The sequence below is a fragment of the Rattus rattus genome, chromosome 12, assembly GCF_011064425.1.
Source record: "Rattus rattus isolate New Zealand chromosome 12, Rrattus_CSIRO_v1, whole genome shotgun sequence".
NCBI lineage: Eukaryota > Metazoa > Chordata > Mammalia > Rodentia > Muridae > Rattus > Rattus rattus.
Genome location: NC_046165.1, coordinates 31191321 through 31209769, shown reverse-complemented (window position 1 = coordinate 31209769; position 18449 = coordinate 31191321). Strand labels below are relative to the sequence as shown.

General features: G+C 33.3%; 1 protein-coding gene across 5 annotated transcripts in view; it reads right to left on the bottom strand.

Moving 5' to 3' along the window:
• Window positions 1–18449, bottom strand: part of Pcdh9 (protocadherin 9) — a 1039432-nt gene that overhangs the window by 536005 nt on the left and 484978 nt on the right. For 3 of the 5 annotated variants that reach the window (XM_032917237.1, XM_032917239.1, XM_032917242.1), the window contains exon 2: window positions 14826–14927. The exons of the other annotated variants lie outside the window; for them this stretch is intronic. In XM_032917237.1, the coding sequence (XP_032773128.1) occupies window positions 14826–14927 (102 nt within the window). The remainder of the gene's footprint in view (window positions 1–14825; window positions 14928–18449) is intronic. 5 annotated transcript variants of the gene reach the window in all.

Sequence of the window (18449 nt, the reverse complement as noted above, 5' to 3'; positions counted from 1 at the left end):
TAAAAATGACATGGGAAGTTCTCGCACAGTGCGAATCACAAGCTCCATTGTAAAACTGAGTCATCATGTTCAAGTTTCAAGAAAACACATCCAGGTTAGAGAGCTCACTGCTCTGATTGCCTTTCTCCTGCCTGGGCTGGCCGAGATAGAAAGCCTGTGCTACGGTTATCAATAACTGCTAGGAACTCTGGCCATAATCGAGTAGATAGCTGTAATGTAGCATCGCGTTGAGAAAGTAAATGTGCTAAGAACTGTTAGAGGCTGAGGTTTATTGAGACAGCCATGATTACTTTGCAGACTGAGCACATCTTCAGCCAGCTAAGGCTGCAAGAAGCACTTAGAGAAGTTATCAGGTTTATTTAAACTAAACATATATCTAGCTCCCCTCATTTGATTTGATTTTATTGTCACGCCGTAGAATATAACTTGGGGGTTTAGCACAGACTGTCTTCCCGTTCCATCCTCTAACTCATTGCCCACACTTCTCAAGGTCAAAGGCAGCCTCCAAAAGGACATAGCTGTATTGATTGATTGGGTCTGCAGTGTTTATGCCTACAGGTGCTGGTAAAGGAGCCTGTTGTGTTTTCAATAAAGTGACTGAAGAAGAGTGGAGTTGAGTCTGTTAACAAGACATGTAAAGCTAGGTGTTCCCTGGAGATTCTGGTCCATTGTGTCTCGAGCCCCTTGTCCTTTATTCCATGCTGAAGTGGAGGACTTTGCCCTCCGAGTCACTATGACTATCACTAGGAGAATGAACACTCCCTGGTTGGGGAATTAAATAGAGCATTCAGCAGTGTAGGAGTCAACATACAGAACAGTTCTTTTCTCTTTGTGCTGATGTATTGGTGCATCCTGAGAAAAAGGCTAACTCAGTAAAGCAAAGATCACTCCCGCTGTGATGCCTTTCACCTAAGTATGTATATCAGTTGCTGCTGAAAAGAAGTCAGACAAAAAAAAAATCCCATGGCACAGAGCAACAGGGACAGTGAGTTTGCAGACGTCTGCTTATTGATTTTAAACATTACATCCTTCGGAGTCGCCATATCTTTATTTACTGATGAAATCATTAGGCACAGATATATAAGGAATACTATTTTATAAACATAAAAGATACAGTCTCTATTTTGTAATTCTTGGGCCTTCCTGGAATAATTAGGTATGTGAACTATGAATTTTCCAATGAAATAAGCCATTTGTTCCATACATGGAAGAAAAGCAGTTGTGTCTATTATGGGGTTATATTCTTGCTTTTCCCTTTTCTCTGTGGCATCCTGATTTTATTGCTGTCATTCTAACGTCAACGATGACATTTTTCCTGGCTACACTTTTAAAATGTCAGGTTTCTTGAATTGTGATTTGCATACAGTAAGATTCACCCTTTTAGCAACGGAATTCTGAACGCTGAAAAACACACAGTCATAGATCCTGACTAAGACATCAGTATTATTCTGTTCTGCTTAACGAAACATCTTCTTTCCTGAATTTTGAGTCAGATGTCATGTTGACTCTCGACTTAACTCGCAGCACTACTCTATCCCTGTACGTACTTTTAAAAGGGAAATAACATTAAAGATTGTGATGGCGGAGTAACGATTTCCTAATTTAAGATGTGTAGTGGAAGTTGGTGTGTTTGGGTTTGTCTCTGTCTTGGGGGTTACTTTTTGTCAGTTTTACAACACGGAGGCACCCGGATGAAGAATACAGAAGCCATCTCTTTGAGAGACTTATCAAAGCGAGTTTCTCCATGTCCAAGTCTTAGTGATAGGCCAAGAGGCTAACTTTAGTCAATGTCAATAAGCAAATTCAGCTGCTTAAAGCACATTGACCAAGTTCCTACTTCGACTTTATCCAGAGTTTCCCACAGTTCATCTCATGTTTTTTCTAGAGAAATGATTTCTCCTCCTTTTTTTAAAATTGCATTTCTTAGTTTACACTTTAAATGTTATCCCATTTCCCAGTTTCCCTTCCAGAACCCAGTTATCCTACCTCACGCCCTTGCTTCTATGAGGGTGCTTCCTCACCCACCCACCCACCACTTACCGCTTCCCTGCGCTGACATTTCCCTACACTGGGGCATCAAGCCATGACAGGAACAAGGGCATCTCCTCCCATTGATGCCTGACAAGGCCTTCCTCTGCTACATATGCAGATGGAGCCATAGGTCCATCCCTGTGTTCTTTTGGGATGGTGGTTTATTCCCTGGGAGCTCGGTGGGGGAGGGGTCTGGTTGCTTGTCTTGTTTACATATTCAACTCTAATGGTACCCACCATTCTTTCCCAAGAACCTTTGCAATCAAATTATATAAGACCTTCTCACTCTAGTTCTCTTCATTATTCTTTGAAGTTAGTGTGCTCCCTGTATTCCAACCCCAACCAATCCTTGACACTATTGTTTGTGCTACCTTGCCTTTAAAGGATTATGATGGAAGTGAACCATACAGTATAAAGCTTTTTTTTGGGGGGGGGGTATGTGTCTGTAGCAATGTGTTAGTATTACCTTGTATCCTATCACAATTTATTCTGAATCCATAGAAGTACTTTGATCTCCATATTGCATCAATATCAGTCCTACAAAAGTCGTCACCATTTTGCTTTTTAGATACATTTTGAACCATGATGAAATAAGCATCTATTCACATGTAAATAAGTACAGACATACAGCCTTGCATACATCACACACATGTAAATAAAACAGATTTTTGCTTTCTTCTACCCCGGTAAGAAAAAAAAAATTCATGGCCTTAATTAGAAGGCCATTGTATAATGTGGTCTGTAAATCGATACACAAAACAGCCACAACTTTGAAAGAAGTGCTATAGCCCCTATGATATTTGAGGACGAAAATCTGATATTTATAAAATGCTCAGAATTATCCAGAAATATGAGATTTGCTGACTTTTTATGGTAGCCACTTATTTTCCAAAGATGCTCTGTTCCAAACATACATTAGTCAGATATGAGCTCCAGAAAGGGCGTTTGAAGTAGTATAGATTGCTAAAAAAAATAACAATAAATATTTATTAATATTAACATTAAGGAAGGAAATTGGAAAAGTATACATCTCTTCTATCAAGCTTGCTAAGATAAAAATAAAACTGTATGTTTCATAAAAAGATATGTAGCATATTTTGTTTGTCTGATATGTGTACTAATTTTCTCTCTGTTGCTTTATTTTACTGATTAGTGGTATAGTAAGAATTTAAGTCATTTCAGAGAATCATATGGTAATCACTAAACATCTTACAGTTTTTTTTTTCAGTTTGAAATAAATTTTCAGTTGATGTAGAAGAAGCTTAGTCCAGCAAAATATCTGTTCTGGCCAGAATATAGGCATGCATTCAGTATACATCTCTAATCCCAAACAGTGTAGGTAAGATTAGTTTGTAGAAGGAAGAAGCCATGTTTGAAAGTGATGTATAATTGAGAGGCATACAAAATGATGCTTTGGAGAAATATTCGACAGAGTAAATCAGAGGTAGGATTTGCCCCAACTCTCAGGAGCATAGGAAAGAGAAGTTACTTAAGAACAGTGCAGGGAGAAAGAGTTGAGTCAGCTCTGTTCAGGGAGCAGAGTAGAGTCAGTACAATGAGGTAGAGCTCAGTTCCACTCAGTTCCTACATCAGAGGCAGTTGAAGCCAGAGAATAAGAAGGAGCCAGAAGATTTGATCAAATTTCCAGAGTTAGTTTGAGGCCAAGAAGAGCAATTCAGTGAGAAGCTGAGAGGCGCCAGATTGAAACAGTCAGCTTGGAGAAGAACTTGAGCCAGAACAGCTGAGTTGAAACAGCCAGCAGAGCTGAGGAAGAACTGGAAAGGGTGAGCTTATTCAGCAGTAAGCCACAGGGATGGCAACTATGTCAGGCAAATAAAAATTACCTTTACAAGTTGAATGTTTGAAATAGGCAGAATTGGGGTTGGTTTTAGGGGAAAGCAAGCAGGGGTAAAGATGACATGGAAGCATAAGAGGAAAACACATTGCTCTAGTAACTTCTTATAGAACCATAGTAACGCCATTTTAGTGATCTTTGTGGCATTTCCTTTAAGCGTTTTCAATGTTAAGATTCCAGCTTTATGTTTTAACATCTGACATGTTGATACACTTAATGAAATTAATCTCATATTGTTCTACAAGCCTATGCACATATTTCCTAACACCATGGCCTATCAAATTTTCTTTTGCACACACAAACTGTGCTTGAGTTTTACCTTTATACCATAGTGTATGCAATTATTCATTTATATAATTCCAATTCCAAATTAATTAAATACCCATTGCTTGTAGAAATTTAGCTTTTTGAGCAATCTCTGATCAAAATGCTAAAATGTCTTTCCACCCAAATTTATTACTGTGTCTACAGTATTTCATGATATGAAATGATTTATCTAATTATTTTATTATGCTACTTTGATTTAAATTTAATATACTATAAATTGGGAAAAACTAGAAAAAGGACTCTTGTTTTAACCTTTTAAAATTTTGGCAAATGAAAAATAAAAGTTTTTACGTATGATGGAATCTATAATTCTTTAAACAAAGTAAATAAAGGCAGAAATAACAAAGTGTTGCCAAAAGGTATAAGACTTTTGTCTCAGAAAGTACTTTGAGTTTTGCTTTCTTATCTGTTGTCTGAAAAAGTATGCTATTAATTAACTACGTTTTCCTGACTCACAGAATTTCTGCTTTTCCTGGGATTAGAAATATGTGCCAACATGCTTCTTAATTGGTTTTTGCTTTGGGTAGAAATATTGCTTTTTGGAAAAAATTAAAAATTAAGAAATATGTATATGATTGAATATTCAATACATGGCACAAACCATGGTACAGTCAAAGACTTTGAACAAAATAGTTTATTTTTATAAGCTGATGGACTTTCTACACATGCATGCTCACCTCTCCCTGGCATCATATATAAACTTTCTTTATTTTCCAATGAAGTTCTTCTTTTTTTAAACATTTATTTATTTATTTATAACCATTAGAGATGGTTGTGAACTACTATGTGATTGCTGAGAATTGAACTCAGGATTTCTGGAGGAGGAATCAGTGCTCTTAACAACTGAGCCATCTCTCCAGACGAATAAGGAACTTCTTAATGAATGATTATATTAACATTTCAAGAATATTGATTATAACAGAAAATTTGTTGACATGTGGCATCATTCTTGATTTAGATCAGAGGTTAGCAAAATAAACTGTATGTAATTGCTCCTCTTTAAATATTCTTTCAGTCAAATAATTTTATATGAAATTAATTTCAACTACTGTACAGGGATAGATTTAGTTCAAATTCATTAAATGTACTTTGTGTTCATATGCATTTATAAGTTATCAACAGAAGATATTGAGAAGAGGTTTTATTTTTTATTTACTCTTTTAAAGACCAGTACTGGTATTGAACCAATTGCATTCGCGTGTGTCCTAATATTGGACAACAAATTTATAAATCTAAATCCTGAGAAAAGAAATTCGTGACCTCGTTCAAACTAGACAAATAATCCATAAAACACAAGCCAACAAATTCTGATCAAAGATTGGAATTTAGCCTTATAACAGAGAGACACTGATGAAGAAGAACAATAAATACTGTATCATACTGAAAGTCAAGCAGACAGAATCTACCCTGGACTCTCTGTCCTCTTTGTCAAATTCCATAGATTATCGGCTCAGCAAACAGCCATTTTTTAAAAATCTTTTCAACAATTTATTTGCTAAGCGATGGTTTCTATCTTTCTTCAGCTGCAAGCAGGAATCATAGGAGATTTTATCCCACGGTGTTGTTAGTTCAGTTAATATAATCAAAGTGTTTTCGAAGAGTGTCTGATACATTATAAATGTTAAGTTTGAGTTATTTGTTTTTTCTAGTGGCGCCCCAACCTCAGAAATTGAACCGTAGTACCATACTGACAAATACTGCAAATATATCTGAACGTAACAACAAACATATCTAAGATAAAAGTTAAATAAAATGACTCTTAGCTTCATGGCATGCAATAGAATTTATTATATTTCATCTCCATTTGCTGTCTTCCCATTTTAACCCCATTCTAATTAAATGTGTTGTATAGGACATGATTTATTCTATTTCAGAATGTATATTAAATAATTACAACAAAAACATCAATCTGTTCTTAAGGTTCAATTTGCTATGGGCTCTCCTCATCACTAAAGCTCCATTTTCAGCTTCTTATATCATCCCCAGTACCTCTTGTGGATCTGAGAATTTTCTGAAACAGACTCAAACATCGGCTACAGGTGGCTATGTTCATGGTCCAATAAAAAAAAATCTTGCATGGATACCAAAGTATCTTCTAGGCTTCTTCTAATCATGAGTTATAGACTAGAATGACACTTAAGGAGAAAGTGCTTCATTCATTATATGGGTATATAATTCATTATATGTCCAATCTGTTGTTTTTAAAAAAATATGATACAAGTAGACATTGCTCATGAGTCCAGTATCTTTCTGAGCAACAAATAAAATATTTTAAGCAAATGGTATATTTTTGAAGAGCTCAAGTGATTTTAAACACCTACTTGTAAGCTTTCACATTATAAACTAATTTTTTTAGCTTATCATACAGATTAAAATGCAAGATCTGCATTATGCACATAAAAAAGATTTCTTTAATTTTTAAGTTTTATGTGTGTTGTCTGTTTATGTATGCATGGATTTGTCTGTCTATGGATTAAAATTTCTTGAGAGGTAAGAAGGGAGTTTTCATCATCACAAGCTTAAATTACAGGCAGTTGTAAGCTGCCAGATGTGGGAATGGCTTCAGGTCTACTAAAGAGTTTATGTTCCTTTGCCACTTCTTCAGCGCTCCGGTATTTATTTAATTACCATAAATGTGTGTTCTAAACATAAGAGAGTATAATATTCTACATATAACTAGAAGTTTTTAGTTAAATGAAAAACTGGATTTTATTATGAAACCGCATCGATTGTATATAAGCACTTGGGTCTTTCTTTCCTATTTTATTGATACTCTTTCCCTTATCACTGTTCCTCATCCTACTCTCTAAAACACTGTTTTCCAATTTTTTTCTACTTCAACTTTTACACTTCCATATATGGACAAAAACAATATAGAGTCTACACAGTTTTTAGATCTGAAGAAAATATGTAAATGAACTATAATGGGACCTTCATTTTACCTAGGGGCTTATGACATTTAAACTAGATATTAGGCCAACTTAAACAATCATTACATGTGACTACAGAATAGGACGCTTACACTTTATAAGCATATGAAAGCTATTTTAAATATCCAAAACCATGCTCAAGTTTAAAATAGCTTTCACAATTACAGTTTCATGACTGTATATGTTAATATATAAATAGTATAATGTTTGTTTTATAAAGTATTAATTATATCATCGAAGCATTTGTTGGATATTTTGGAACTGATCATACAATAAAGCTGCTACGGCAAGGAAAATATAAGAAAATAAGCTCATTTTCTTTGTTTAGGAATATGTACTTAAATTGTGTTCAAAGAGAGAAGTCCACACCTCACATGAATGGAAATGAATGTCATTGATTATTAAGTTGTTGCACATATCCTTCTTTAAATACACATTACCACTATTTTTTCCTCATTTATGTACCCTTCTGACATACAGGTTGATGACTTCTACTCCTCTCTGAGATACTACACAGTACATTCTTTAAGGCTGTGTAAACTCCAGGTCTTCAAATATAAGTGTTTCTGGCAAGTTTTCCAGTCACTGTAAATGTACATGCATTGGATTTTCTGAAAAGTCTGCACATCAGAGTTAATTCCAAAACCATATGCTTGGGCTGCATTAATCACAACAGCAAGCAACTCCCTTCAATTTATAAGTATTCATGAAGCAGCGAGATCTACATTTCATTCCCACAGTATGGTAATATTTATGTTCATTTTGAAGTGTGGTTTCTATGTTCACCCGAAAGATGTGGGTTTAGATCTTTTTTTTTGAAAATTCTGTTTTGGTTGTTTCATTACATCTTCAGGATACTTCAGTAAAAGGCACTGTGGTTGTCACCTGTTTGAAAGGCTCTTTGTGTACTCCAATCTCTCCACAAGCAGCTGTACCGCGGCTGTCATTTTGACTGGTAAAGATGTCTTTGGCTGATAAGTCTCTGCCTGTGGCACGCAGAGTGACTTCAAACAACTAATTAGCAGGAACTAGGCCACCCCAAGGTTTGATGCTGTCCATCAAGGCTGCGACCACTGCTGACACCATCAGGAGATCTGTCAAATATTGCTCTTCCTAAAAATACTACCAAGCCCACTCACTCTGTGGCGAAGCAAGAAATGGCACACTGTGTTGAATAGAAAGTGAGAGAAGGTGATGGCCAATCTATACAGACTTGAATAATTGGGAAAACACTGAACTCGTGGGAAATCAAAATGCCCATTTATTTACATGTGTTTGGGGAATGTAAAGGAATCACCTGAAAAAAGAAAACCTCATAAAATTCTATTGAATAAATTCCTAAAGCTACAAAATATTTCACAAACTCTTATTGAGCACTGAAAAAATACTATTGTATATTCCCTTTTACAAGGCACTATTAATCATCATATATAACAAATATTGCAATAGACAAAGATGTAACTATATAACAGACACATAGTAGATACAAAATAATTCAATTCCTCAACCAGCCAAATATGTTTGCAGAAATGTACGCATGTAGTCGAATACTTAAATTTCCAGTTATGTGTTTAGACATTGTTAGGTCGATTATCCTAAATTCACACTGATAACAAATAAGGTCATCATTCTTTAGAACTAAATGATCTGTGCTTATATTAATAATATACAGCTAAATTTTACATATATTTATATAATATTAGCTACAAATAGTCCAATAGTAGTCTGTTGTGCATTTTTAACCAGACTGAAGTTTTGTAATATAAGTCATGATAGAGATCTGATCTAAAAATCAGTGTATTTTCTCAAAAAGAAGAATAAAAACAACGTATTCTCTACCTACTATGCTAAAATTTCTGCTTTGGTTTTACTTTGCATCTTGAGCAACTAACCTTTCAACACTGCTTACACAGAAGCACACAGCTGACTAACTTCTTGTGCTGTAATATCTCACATACAGCAAACTGTCTACTCCTTACTGCGGTATAACTACAACGTTCCACATCTAGTATTCCTCCTAAATTGATCAGAAGTGAAAAAGTCAGGAAGGAGCAAAAGAATGAAAGGGAATAATTAAATCATCATTTGTTGAGAGCGTGATTGTAGGAAAGAACAAAAAGGAGATGATGGATAATTTATTCTGCATCCTCCAAAGAAATAACTCAACATCTTTTCCATGGATAAAAAATACAAAAAGGGATATTTATAGTTAATAAATGTATTTATATACCAAAAGAGAAAACAAAGAGAGACATGCTGAACCCTATTTCTGTTTGAGCATTTTTATAAGCAGTCAGAAAGTCCAAACAAAAACAGAGAATATAGGTGACTAGAGTTCTGGAGTTTACCTTACTTTTTTTTTTTAAACATTTGCAAGCACAAGTGACTAATGCTTTCATTTATGGCACTTGCTCTATTACAAAATTCTGCGAGCATCTCTGTGCTGTTTGCTTGTGACCTAGGCATAAGGCATACCTGTAGGATATTTTAAATTCGGGAAAATTATACTTTGCACATTACATCACTTCTGGAAAATTAGTTATTTAAAAGTATATGACATACATTTTAAGTAGCACTTTTAATATAGTCCACTTTTCTTCCTAATGTTCCTCTAAGTCACTGTACAACACATTAATTTACTCTATGAAATGTTTCTGTCACAATATTTTACAAAATTGGTAACTTTTCAAAAGTGGCGATAATCCCTATTTATTTATAAATCCACCAAAAAAAATCCGTGTTATGAATTTCAATAAAAGGTCAACATTTCCCCTATCAAAATGTTTTGTCTCTTTGCTGTGTTAATTTGCTGCAGTTGCCCACCCTAGAATATCTCATCCAACCATCTGCACCTATGAGTTTCACACTTGTGATAACTGCCACATTTCCAGGGTCTGGCAGCTAAAATTCACACTAATCTATAAGCCCTTACACCAGTCTTACAAACTCTTAGAGCTAAAATTTCCAAATAACATTCATGCTTAGGTTTTATCCCTACAGAGAAAAATCTTAGCTGAGAAATCCCATGTATTGAATAGTAGACCATTCTGTAAGAATATTAGGTAAAGTTTAATAGACAGTAATAGTGAAGAAGTAGTCATACTGATAGGAATTCCCACGCCTGAATGCGTGCCTGTGTGTGTGCGTGTGCGTGCGTGTGCGTGCGTGTGTGTGTTTGTGTGAATTCCAATAACTTTAAGACATTTCCCTGCCAACCAAAGAATAGGGAATCTGAAAGCTCTATCTGTCTGTATCCTGTGCAGTTTCATGGCTCTGGGAAATGAGGTATCAGAGAAAAGAAATGGCAGCTAAATTTATAGATCAAAGATGTTTAGAAAGGTGATAGGCATAAATGGTATAAAATAATGCATACTCTTCATTTCTGCGTTTCTATTTTAACCACTGCGGTGCTTCGTCGCTGCTGTGACAGAGAGTATGGTAGGAAGAGGTGAAACAAAGAACTTTAACATGACAGTTTCAATTCTGCACCTCATTTGAACTCTAATTTAAGAAAGAATTTCAAGTATGGATTTTTTTTTTTTTGACATTTGCTTGGAAAACTACTTTTATGCACTTTTAAGGTGCAATGATTATATTACTCCAAGACATGAAATTCTAGGACACAAGTAAATTTTATGCTACCATTTTCTAGTACCACGACCTAGGTTAGTCTAGCCTATCCGTTCTTTCCTCAGGTTATGAAAATGAAATCATTTAGTTGTGTCAAAATGTAATATTTGCCCATGGGAAGTAAGACATTCTGTGAAGCTTTTCTTTACATTGTTTGTATTCAAGCATTTCCCAACAGATAATTGTATAGTTTCTGAATATGGACATGATTGTGTTTTGCTCAATTTGACAATTTGTCGCTATAAACAAATCACCTCATAGCATTGTTTCAATTTTTCCTTCTACAAAGTGAATGGAATTGTAGTAAGAATTAAAAAGCAACATGGTTGAATTAGGGGAAAGCTGGAGGAGGCTGGGGAGGCCAGCCCTGTAGAAAAACCAGCAGTCTCAATTAACCTGGACTCCGAGATCGCTCAGACACTGGATCACCAACCAGGCAGTGTACACCAGCTGAGATAGAGGCCCTCAACACATACACAGCAAAAGACTCTCAGGTCAGAGAAATGCACCTAATCCTCAAGAGTTGGAGGTCTCAGGAGTTTACATGTCTGGTGGGGTTGTTGGAGTGGGGACAGACTCGTAGAGACGGGGGAGGGGGTGGAGAGTGGGGGGGGAAGTCAGGGGGATGGGGGGCTGGGGGGTGGGGGGGGAGAAAGGTGTGAGAAGGAAGTACGGATGTGGAACAATCAGAGGGAACAGGGAGGAGAATAAAAAATCTGGGTGTAAAAATAAATAAATAAATAAATAAATAAATAAATAAATAAATAAATAATCAACATTTCAACGATACCCCAAATATCCTTTTTCTCACGTACCTGAATTAAAGATGAATATTCAAAATTGTAAATAAACATTTATCAGAGTTTAATTGACTGCAGTTTTAAGCCAGCAACGCATGCTATTATAACATGTTTTATATTCAGTGATAGAATAGAAGAATTAATGTAATGAGTAGAAAATATTTATAGTAGTGTCTGGGACTAAAATATCTTAACACCTGATATTAACATTTCTTTATAAGTAAGCAATAATTATCTTTAGATAAGACATGATGGGTTAAGAATGATATTTCATAAGTCTGGCCACAACCTTCTTGGTTTTACTTTGTATCAAATACCAGAATATAAATTTAATAATTGAATTTAGATTAATTAGCATTAATTACCCAGAATATGACATGAACAAGTTAGTCCTATAAGTTACATATCATCTTATTACATCAGAATATTTCTTTTCAATTTTATTAATGTAAATAAAGAAAATAATTCTGAAAATTTAATATTTAGAATATACACTTATAAGATTTTATATATATTATAAGTAAATAGCATATTCTAGAGTATTATGTTGTATGTTATAGTCATCTTTACTTTTAAGATTTTAAAAATTATAAACACTTCATTAATTACTTTTTAGGAACTGATTATTAAAATGAACCACTTTATTAATTGATCCATATGTAATGAATATTTAAACTGAATGTGTATGACCCAGATATCTTTGCAGAACTCTCAATATATATACTTTGGCTTCACGTTTCCTAAGAAATATCAGACCTTAAACTTCTGTTTTTAATAAAATATGCATTTAAGGAATTAGATAAACTATAATTTTATATATCATTATTAATTCTTTGATAATTATGTACAATGAATTTTAATTAAAATCATACATTTTCTGTCAACTACTGTAAGATACTCATATCTTTCTATCCACACAAATTCATGTCTTCTATTCTTTAGGCCAATGACATCCAATTTGTGGTACAAAGAAATATTCTGATTTAATAGGATGATATGTAAGTTATAGGACTAACTTGTACATGTCACATTCTGGGTAATTAATGGTAATTTATTAGAAAATTATAATATAGAAATGATGAAAAATATATGTATAATATTCCAGGGACAGCCTTATTACAGGGCATAAACTATGAAAGCATACATACACTGTTAATTTTATCTGTATTTAGCATCATAGAATCAATTGAAAAGATCTTGAAATGACTGTGCTCAAAATCGTTCACATTATAGCTAGTTTTGAACAATAAAGGTCAAATGAAAAAATGTGAGGTTAAGCTTTTCCAAAAATTATTTATGTCTATGTCTTCTAATATAGCAAAGTAAAATTATATTTACAATGCTTTGATTATTGAATTAATGATAAACATCAATATCATAACTATGTATAATTTTTCGTTACTTGTCAAGAAACAAAAGAACCTCTTATCTACTATGTCTGCAGCACTTCTAAGAGTAAAATTATTTTTTTCTCACAAAAATCTCTAAAATGATAAGTCTTCAGTAAACAATTTCTCTAATAAACAACCATCATAGAGTTATACAAGATTTATTGGTTTACTATTAAAAAATGTCAGTTAAATGTTATAAAAGTTTAATTATCAGATATTTGAAAGAAATGTGTATTTTCTTTAATTTTATAATTTTCTTAAAATGCAAGCTTTTTACTTATTTATATCTTTATGATTGAAAATTTTCCCTCTTATAATGGATATTGTGTTATTATTGATAATAAGTAGAGAGGGATCAGATAATATTGGTTATTAAAAAGATATATAGTGATCATGAAAACAAAAGCAGTCATCAGACATCTTGAAAGTTTCAAGAGAGTTAGACTCAGAGAAATCCAAACACACACACACACACACACACACACACACACACACACGCACACTAACACTACAATATATTTTTGTTGAGGTAGAAGTTTCTAAACATTTAGACTTCCACAAAATGTAAAAAGAAAAATGTGTTAAAGAGAAATGGAGGTTAACAAAACATAAATATTACTTTAACACTTTATGACCTCAATTAATCATTTAGGTATTGCATTTTGTTATCAACAAATGATGTTAGAATGATGTATTTCTTTTCAGGGTAATGATCAAACTGTTGCAAAAAATTTGCAACAACTGTGTACATCTTTTAATAATTTAAGGAATTGATTAAAAAATATCCATTTGTGACAAATTAAACTAGAAACAATCACATTTATAAATATATTATCCATGATCTCTACAGCTGCAGGAAGTACGTGAAATATAAAATATTTCTCAAAATAAAATTTAACTAGTACAACATGACTTTTCTATTATACATCAATTTGAGAATACATAACATTATTGAAAAAAATGTGTGTGTGTGTGTGTGTGTGTGTGTGTGTGTGTATGTGTGTATTTGTATATACAAAGCCCATAGTTTTGAGGTACCTGTGTTGGTACTGGGGTAGTTAGGGAGAAAAGAAATGCTAACCAATTATATTTTAGTTAAATTTTTGAAATTTATTAAGATCCTATGGAAATAATTGAACATGATAAATAATGCCCATTCCTTTAAAGCTGAACCCCAGACACACACACACACACACACACACACACACACACACACACAACCAAAAACAAGATTAAGAAAAGCTGCTATAGCCATAATATATTATATCTAATATGTACATAAATGTCAGTAAATGGAGTTTCTAAATGTTACATTGGACAAATAACATTTTAAAAACTAGGGTTTTTAAAATATTAATTCTAATCATACAGGTTAATTTAGTCAAATTTGGGGAAATATAGTTTTGTAAAGAAGCAATTATTAAAATTTCTCACAGTTTAGCGTATCTTAAGTAAGATTATCTTTGGTAACAGTGTTTGAAAAGTATAGCTCTTGGTGAATTCACATGCATATTCTTGTGTTCAAATAATAAAAAATGAATCTAGAAATAGCATATTTCTCCTAAACTCCAAAATAATGTCATTCATTATTTTTTCAAAAAATAGATAAAAATGAAATTTATATTCAGTGTTTGTTATAAGCATGGTAAATTCACAGTGATACTATTATAAATGGGGGTTATGAGTCATGAATATATTTCTCTATTTACTTTCAGCTATATTAAAACACTAGTAGAAAAATCCCATCATAAACGGAAATCAGAAACCCCAAAACATCTGGAATAGTCAGTACAGCATATTCAAAATCTAGAGAAGATGACAGTATCCCATACTAACAGTGACGCTACAGATGTAATCATACCTCAGAATGACTTTCTTCATTCTCTTGAATGTGGAAACCGGTAGAGCTGGGGCATTTCTGATGTGTGACAGGAATAAGGTCATTTTTGCTGTGTGAGTTACACTGAAAGAGATTACCAAATAATTGTGACAAACTACTCTACATGTCGAGTGTCCATTGAGAGACAAAGCTGTTTGCTGTGAGCCTATGGATGGAACTGACTTTTAACTAAGGAGGATCCAGACTCACATGGCATGCATAGATATATGGCAAAGCGGTAATGTGCATATAATATTAGTATGTAGTGATTTAAATGTGTTAGTTCAGTTTTTCTACCAAAGAAGGTGTTATTTAAACAATAACCTGCAATGCTCTCATAAATCGATTAATTTATAGAACTTCAAATATTAAATTATATGTAAGCTTTTCACTAAAACAATGTTTAAGATGACTGCTTTCCACATTCCTCACAAGAGCTGTTTGTGTAAAAAGAAGACATCATTCATTTCCTGTTCTATCCTTTGTTCTCCTTTCAAGTTTCTTCTTAGGGCAAGGCTACCTGTGAATATTGCCATTCGGCCATTTGTAAAGCCTAGCATTAAAACTTTTATAGCCTTTAATTTAATAAAAAACATCATGAACCACTGGGAAAGACTCATCATTCACCTTCAGATCAAAATATTTGTTAACGTTAAAAATATTTCTACGACTTTTGCAGATAACAACTATCTAACTTGACTTTGCTGTAAAGAGAAATATCTATATGACATTAAGAAAGACTTTAAACACAATTAGTATATGATAAGTCTCTTAGTATAGAAAAATTATTTTACGGATGACATATGACATATATATGCACTATGAGATATATATATATATATATATATATATATATATATATATATATTTTTGACCTCAACTATGAAGTTATGAGTAACTGGAAACAATATGACTGATACTTTAATTTCTAACTGAGAACCCAAATAACTAAATTTTATGTGTAATACCTAAAATGCCATCTTGTCCAAATCAATTCATTGAATGTTCCTAAAATGGACTGAACAACTTCATTCTTAACTCTGGTCTTTACAAAGCTTCTTTTGTTTTTGTAAAATAATGACTTACAAAATAATCTTTAAACATGTTTTGATAAACATAAATCTGTCTTGGACATTTTAATCGGTTCTATACTAGCCTTCCTGCATGTAATTCTTGATTAATCTACTAAGCATCTCATGTGTTATGCAGCTTTTCTAAAAAGCATTCAATAAATCTCTGTGTCTCATAGTTCTTACATTGGTAATGTGTTGATAATTTTGAGACACTTTACAAGCACGCAATGACCTAGTTCTGGTTTGCATCCAGTTAATTTCAGAACTCCTGTGAAACGAACCTTGAGTTCTTGACTTGGGGACTTTCAGGAACGATGCTGAAGTTTGCAACATTCACCCACAATGCTGCTTGTTTAGAAGTCACTATGTACTGTTCTCAAAGATTTAGAGAGTATGGAGACGTATTCCCAATGATTTGCTCAAAGACTAATTGTCTGGAGGAGATTTCTCAGTTAATCGTATTTCTTCTCACATGACTCTAGAGCCTTGAGAGATGTATAGATTAGAGTGACTACTTTAGCTTGCGTTCAAAGTATAAGAAACTACACTGACTGTGTTGAAGACATGTATTTTGTCCAATCATGAGAAGTTATAGCAAATTACATATAAAGAATATGGAGGTTAATTTGAAGATGAACAGAAGTACATTGAATTCAACAGTAGAATCAGTAATGGCATGTTACAGAACCAAACTCAGTATAAAAAATGATTGGCCAGAATAGGATTTTTAATAAGAATTGAATGGCCTATAGGGAATAAACTTCTGTACCCTACTACATATGATAAATTTCAAAGCACAGACAACATGAGCTCAGCTGCAATTGACTATTTATATTTCAATAAATTCAGTCAATCTAATGCGTTTGTGCCCATAGTTTCCTTGGTGTCTCATGGAAAGGCCACAGTTACTTCCTCACTCTTTTTAATTTGTCATTTTCAGGATGGAAAATTCCTTGGGAAATTAAGAATAGGAATCAGACCAATGAAGAAAAACAACAATATGATGAGGAACATTTTGAGATAAAATATGACAAATAGCCAAACTTAAGAAAAATTCTAGAGGTAGAAATAATTTAATATGCATCACATATTTCTCCCTCAAAAAGTTGCAGCTGAAAACAAAACATATTTTAAACCTTTATGTTTTATTCTGCAAAATAATTTGTTTTTCCAAATTCAATATAGCAATACTATTTAAAACACTTGGCGATAATCATATTTTTTAAATCAGACCTCTTATAAAATATATATGGAAATAAAATTTGAGAAGTTGTGAACTCAATAACAACAATTTTATTCAATGTAAATCACTGTAACTACATTTGTTTTATACCTTAAAGCATTCAATACTTTTTCAATACTTTTGATTGATAGCCTGTATTTAAATATGGGGATTAAACTTTCTTTTCCCAAACACCCATTGTGCTTCCAGAGAAAATGGCTATTCACTGCCTATAGAAAAGCCTACTCAAACTTCTTACACAAGCAGGTACTTTAGCTCTTTCAATTTGGATTCAAATCCTAAGAAAGCACTTCATAGTCATGATATCAAGAGAAAAAAAATCAATAGTTGAAAAGCAACAAAAGGTTTATGAAAAGTCGCATATCCATAAATAAAAACCAGTTACTTGGTTTGCTAAAAGGGATTTGTTACTTTTACACTCCATTCTACTGTGGCAGGTATGTGCTTTCTATTATTGTGTCCCTCCTCCCACCTTCTTACAAAATCAAGATTCTTTGATGAAAATCAATGGCGCTGTTAGAATTCTCTTACAATCACTGCAGAGGAACGAGCTTTAGGTTTTGTGCCATATTTTTCCTCAAATAGCATGTTTGTTTGTTAAAGCCTCTCAGTGAATATGCCATTCCTACCCACTGTATCAAACCAAAGATTGCTGTCATAGAAAACTATAACACATCCTTGAAAGTTTTTGATGTAAATTTTCTAAAGTTAATAAAAAGATTATGTTCATGCATACACAAAACATCCTTTAAATTATTTTTATATTTAAGTTGAAACCAACTCCTCTCTATCCGCCACTCTCTTTACTTTCCTTTTGATTATCACCTCAATTTTATATATAAAATAATTATATTCGTAATTCAGGGGTCCAGTCTGGTGGTCAATACATAAAGAACATTATTTCTCCCTAATACCTTATAGACCTACGCCTTCTATCTCTTCACTCCTTTATTGCCACTTTCCATTAACCTTTTATTTATAAGGTTTCATAATGAAAAGCAGGTGAGATGTAGTCCTGGTATACTTCATAAATTATTTTTCTCTATTGCATATTCATAATGTAGTAGAGATTAGGCATCAACAAAACCCTGTCTTCAAAGTAACAAATGAGAAGCCTTACTTATTCAATATGAGTTCTTGAAGTTCTAGCTAGAGCAATCAGACAACAAAAGGAGGTCAAGGGGATACAGATCGGAAAAGAAGAAGTCAAAATATCACTATTTGCAGATGATATGATAGTATATTTAAGTGATCCCAAAAGTTCCACCAGAGAACTACTAAAGCTGATAA